The 4,618-nt window shown below is 32.1% G+C and overlaps 1 protein-coding gene across 1 annotated transcript; it reads right to left on the bottom strand.

Moving 5' to 3' along the window:
- LOC109327712 lies at positions 205-1,548 on the bottom strand. Its single transcript, XM_019560876.1, has 2 exons — positions 1,005-1,548; positions 205-908 (listed from the first exon to the last, which is right to left on the bottom strand). The coding sequence occupies exons 1-2, from the start codon at positions 1,546-1,548 to the stop codon at positions 205-207; spliced, it is 1,248 nt and encodes a 415-aa protein (XP_019416421.1).

The raw sequence follows: 4,618 nt of genomic DNA, 5'->3' as shown, positions 1-4,618 counted from the left end.
AGTAGGCAAGAAATTAATGATGTGAACAACATGCACAATAGCAAATCTTTGTAAAGATCTAGATTTACTAATTGGAAAGGGGAGTTTCTTTTGTTTTGCCTTAAAGCATACGTCACATATATGGTTCTTGTTGAAAGTAATAAAAGAAAATTGCTTCTTAAGGGTATTCATACGTTGTTCAGAGGCATGTGCTAGCCTAAAATGCTATAGTTCAGTATTACTAATATTAGGTTCTTGAGTGAAAGATGAATTGGCTTTGTGATGAAAGATAGCAGGTTTTAGCACATACAATCCCTTGATGATCCTAGTTGTACCAATCATCTTCAAAGTATTGTTGTCTTGAATTTCACGTGATGATTCATTAAAACATATGATGCATGAGATGTCCATAGCTAATCTAGGAATAGATAGCAAATTATATGAAAAATATGGCAAGTAAAGAACATTATGCAGGATTAAGTTCTGTAAAATAGGTATAGTGCGAGAAATTTTGGCTACAACTTGACTTCCATTGGGTAGTTTTACCAATATTGGTTTGATCCTGTAGTATGCAGAGAACAATGACAAAGTGGAGCATATGTGATCAGTTGCTCCACTGTCAAGTATCCAAGAAGTATTTTGATAATTGAGTTTAGAAGTACCTGAATTTTCTTCCTCGTGATGCATTGAAGCAGTAGAGAGAATATTGCTTACATTGCCAACCTTGTGGTCATCATGGTTTGTTGTGCTCCCCATGGGATTATTCTGTTGAAGCATGTTGATTAAGCCATGGTATTGTTGTTGACTAAGTTTACAAATAGTGTTGTCTTGATCAGTCTTCTTGTTGTTTGTTTGTGGTTCTTCTTTTTGAGTTTCTTCATTGGTCCTGATAGAGTTAACTTGTTCTCCCTTTGTGAATTGAAAATTGGCTGGAAAGCCATGGAGTCTGTAACATATTTCAGTTGTGTGCCCAATTTTGTTGCAGTATGTGCAGTGCTTTGCATTAGTCCCTTTAGTCTAAGAACCTCTTCCAATGGAGTTTGAGGATTTTCTTCCAAGAAAAAATCCCCTATTTGATGATCCTCCTCTTCTCCAATTCCATGCGACTGCCATAGCTTTAACCTCCAAATCTTGTCCATATAGCTGTGTTTCTTGTTGTATGACCATTGAGAAAACTTTACTTATGTTTGGTAAAGGCTCAATGAGCATAATCTGAGATCTGACCCTAGAGTACACATCATTTAAACCTTTTGAAAATCTGATAACTCTATCCTCATCACAATGCTTCTTTGTACCTATTTCAGCAGTGCATTTAGGTGGATTTGCACAATTACATATGGGTAGTGGTCTTAGATTTTCAATCTCATCCCACAGAGTCTTGATCTCTGTGAAATAATTGTTGACACTTAATTCTCCTTGCTTGAAATTGGCCAATGATTCCTGGAGTTCAACAAGTCGAAAGAGGTTCCCTTGTGAGAACCTTTCTCTCAATTCTTCCCAAACTTCATGTGTTTCTTTATCCAAATAATGCTTTGTGAAATTGAAGGTGAAACTGATATGTCGATCCATGATATCACAATGTTATTTGCCATTTCCTAAGCTAGATATACAGGGTCTGTTTTGAGAGGCATTCGAATAGATCCATCCACAAAGGGCAATTTTTGTTTGGTGTTGAGGCTGACTTCCATGGCTCTTACCCATTGATGGTAATTTTGTCCATTTAGCAGAGGTGAGACTAGGGGTACTGTTGGATTTTATGATGGATGTACATAGTATAGTGAATTGACATCTTGCATAGGAGATGCTGTCATGCTTGAAGTGTTATTTGAAGGTATGAGTGATGCCATTGAATGTAGCATAGCTCTTTTAAGAAAAAGAGCTCTGATACCATATAAATAAATATAGACTTTGATGAAAGGATGAATGAACATGAACTTTGATCAAGTTCTTGATAGAAACAGAATGAAGAAGATAATGACAATGAAACAAAAAAGAAAAGAATAACACTTGAATAGATCTTTTATTGATTATGTATTATTGATGTATATGAAAAGATTATTTTACAAAAGGAAAAAGAGAAATCTATTTATAGGAATTTAGTTAGTAACTAACTTAGACTTCTCTAATAAACCTATGTGCCTAATATATAAAGAGAAGGTTTTTCTTGTTACATAAGAAACTGATTCCTTATTGTTCTGATATGACCAAGTCTGGATGCTTGGCCTTGAGCTTTGGCCTTGATAGTGCTAGACCTTATTGATTGGCTTTGGTGGCCCTGTTCCTTGGATGGTTCTGAATCTGCTTGATTGTTACCTAGGTTGTTCCCTTGTGCAAGTTGTTGATGATGAATGTGATCATTGATTAATAAACATACTCATCGATAGGGATGGTATGGGCTTAGATGGGTTCAAATAGTGTATTATTTTCCCAAACTCGTGTTGTTACCCACTGAGTCTACTACATGCAGGTCATTGAATACTCAGCGGATCTATAGGTACACATAAATTCAAAAATAAAAAATAATTGTGAGTAATTTATGTAATTGTGTATTTGTGTATTTGTTTCCTAAATCTTATATGTTATTTATGAAAAATTATAAAACATAATTTGAAGTTTTAACAAAATTTAAATTGACTATTAAATACAACTTATTTTACTCAAACAAAAATAAAAACATAGCCACTACTTCAATATATGATGTCAATTTGATTTAGTAAGAATTATTTAATCAACATAACATTAGATTACGTATATGAATTAATAACATAACCTCACTCACACTGCTATGCAAAAAAATATTTTCAGGAAGGAATAAAAAGTCTAGTTGTCAGGGATGGGGATTACATGTCTCATTTGGTGTACCAAGCCAATCATAAAGCTTCATTTTTTAAAAAGAAAAATTATAAAAACATAAATTAATATTTTAATAATATTTTGTGATGTTTGATTGGTCCGGAACACAGAGACATGAAAATTATGGGACAAGTGATCCTTGTCCACTTGCCAGCTGATTTGACTACCTCATTACCTACACTCAAGTCTCAAAATCTCAGGTCTCAATTAAGTGTTGGTCCAAAAACATGGACTCAGACCCGATGGATGCGGGTATTATCTACGCGTATCCACAGATCCGATACTCATTATCATCTATACATAAACATATATTTAGGGAAGAATAGCAGATTCAGGTACCTACAAGTTTGGTTACCACATTATCTAGACCTATACTTATTTAATACGGAGTCTCAAAATCTTATGTCTCAATTAAGTGTAAATCAACCCAATCTACTGTGAGTATTATATGTAGGTACCAAAGGGTCGAACAAGGATCTGCTGTCTCAAAGCATTTCCCAAACCCTATCCCAGACAAATCATTTTATGCCACGTCAGTAGAAAAAATTTAAATATTTATAATTTTATCAATTTTCTTTCATTTGATTGGTTAGGGACATGGTTAGGGACAACAGATCCCCATCCCCAAAGGTTCCAGTACAAGTTGCCATCCTTAGTCTCCATTAACGAAATATTATTTTATTCCATTCCATTTCCCCACCTCATATTCCATCATCCAAACATTTACTCCAAAACGACCTTCAACCATTTTGAAAAATGGACTTGAAGCTGCTGAGGTCCTCCGTGGTTGTATCTCAGCCATGAATGGAGGGGACCAAACGCGTTAATATATATAGTGAGAGATGTTGCTTATTTTCAAAAGAAAAATTATTATCCTACCCCATATAGAGAAAATAAATGACTGATATTAATAATGATTTAATATGATAAAAAGAAAATGAGAAATAAGATATAAAATGCTATGTTACAAAAAAAAATAAGAGGAAAAAATATATGCATATAGAGTGTATGAAGTTTATACAGTATCATTGCATCATCCGCCATTCATGTCTTTAATCATCATTGAATCTTGAGAAGTGAATAATATAGTAATTGTATATAAATTTTTACACTAAGTATGCATAGTTATTTTATTAACTAAATCATAATGTTGTACAATTATACTCCACTTAATCTGAAATTTGTTATTTTTCTAGCCTAAAAATAAGAAACAAAACGTGGTTATATTTTAAGAAGAATTTATTACTTGATGAATTTATTACTTGATGAGTAAGTTAAAAAAACTTATTTCACATATTAAATATTCATTATACGAAAATTTAATGGTTCAGATTTATCGACTAATTTAAATCATGTGATCCATTAGATCTTTATATTATAGATGACTAAAATGTGGAGTAAAAATTTTTAACTTCCTCATGTTGGTAAGTATATCCCTCTTTGTTTGAAATTGTAAAATAGTAAATAAAAGGTTGGAAGTTAGTTTTTCGAATTTTAAATGCCAGACAATTTTTTTATTGAAACTTAAGTAATATATTTTTCAAGTTCATCTTAAATTCTTTTAGACTTCAAAATTTCATTTTAAATTATTATAAAATAAACTAAATTAATCTTTTCATGGGTAAAAAGTTACATTTTTTATTCTCAAACATAAATTTAGGTCACGTTAGTTTTTTTGAAGTGAATTACACTAACACCCTCTGAGTTTTAGTGAAATTACATCACTCAGACCTTTTTAAAACTTACATAAACCACCCATATTTATATATATATATATATATATATA

The sequence above is a fragment of the Lupinus angustifolius genome, chromosome LG15 (assembly GCF_001865875.1).
Source record: "Lupinus angustifolius cultivar Tanjil chromosome LG15, LupAngTanjil_v1.0, whole genome shotgun sequence".
NCBI classification, from domain to species: domain Eukaryota; kingdom Viridiplantae; phylum Streptophyta; class Magnoliopsida; order Fabales; family Fabaceae; genus Lupinus; species Lupinus angustifolius.
This window is presented reverse-complemented; position numbering and strand designations above follow the sequence as displayed.

Excerpts from the sequence above, each read along its gene's own strand:
- LOC109327712 (XM_019560876.1), bottom strand. The coding sequence starts at position 1,548 with ATGGATCGACATATCAGTTTCACCTTCAATTTCACAAAGCATTATTTG. Across the intron at positions 909-1,004 it reads CTCAAACTCCATTGGAAGAG|CCAATTTTCAATTCACAAAG; the intron begins GTTCTTAGACTA and ends ATGGCTTTCCAG.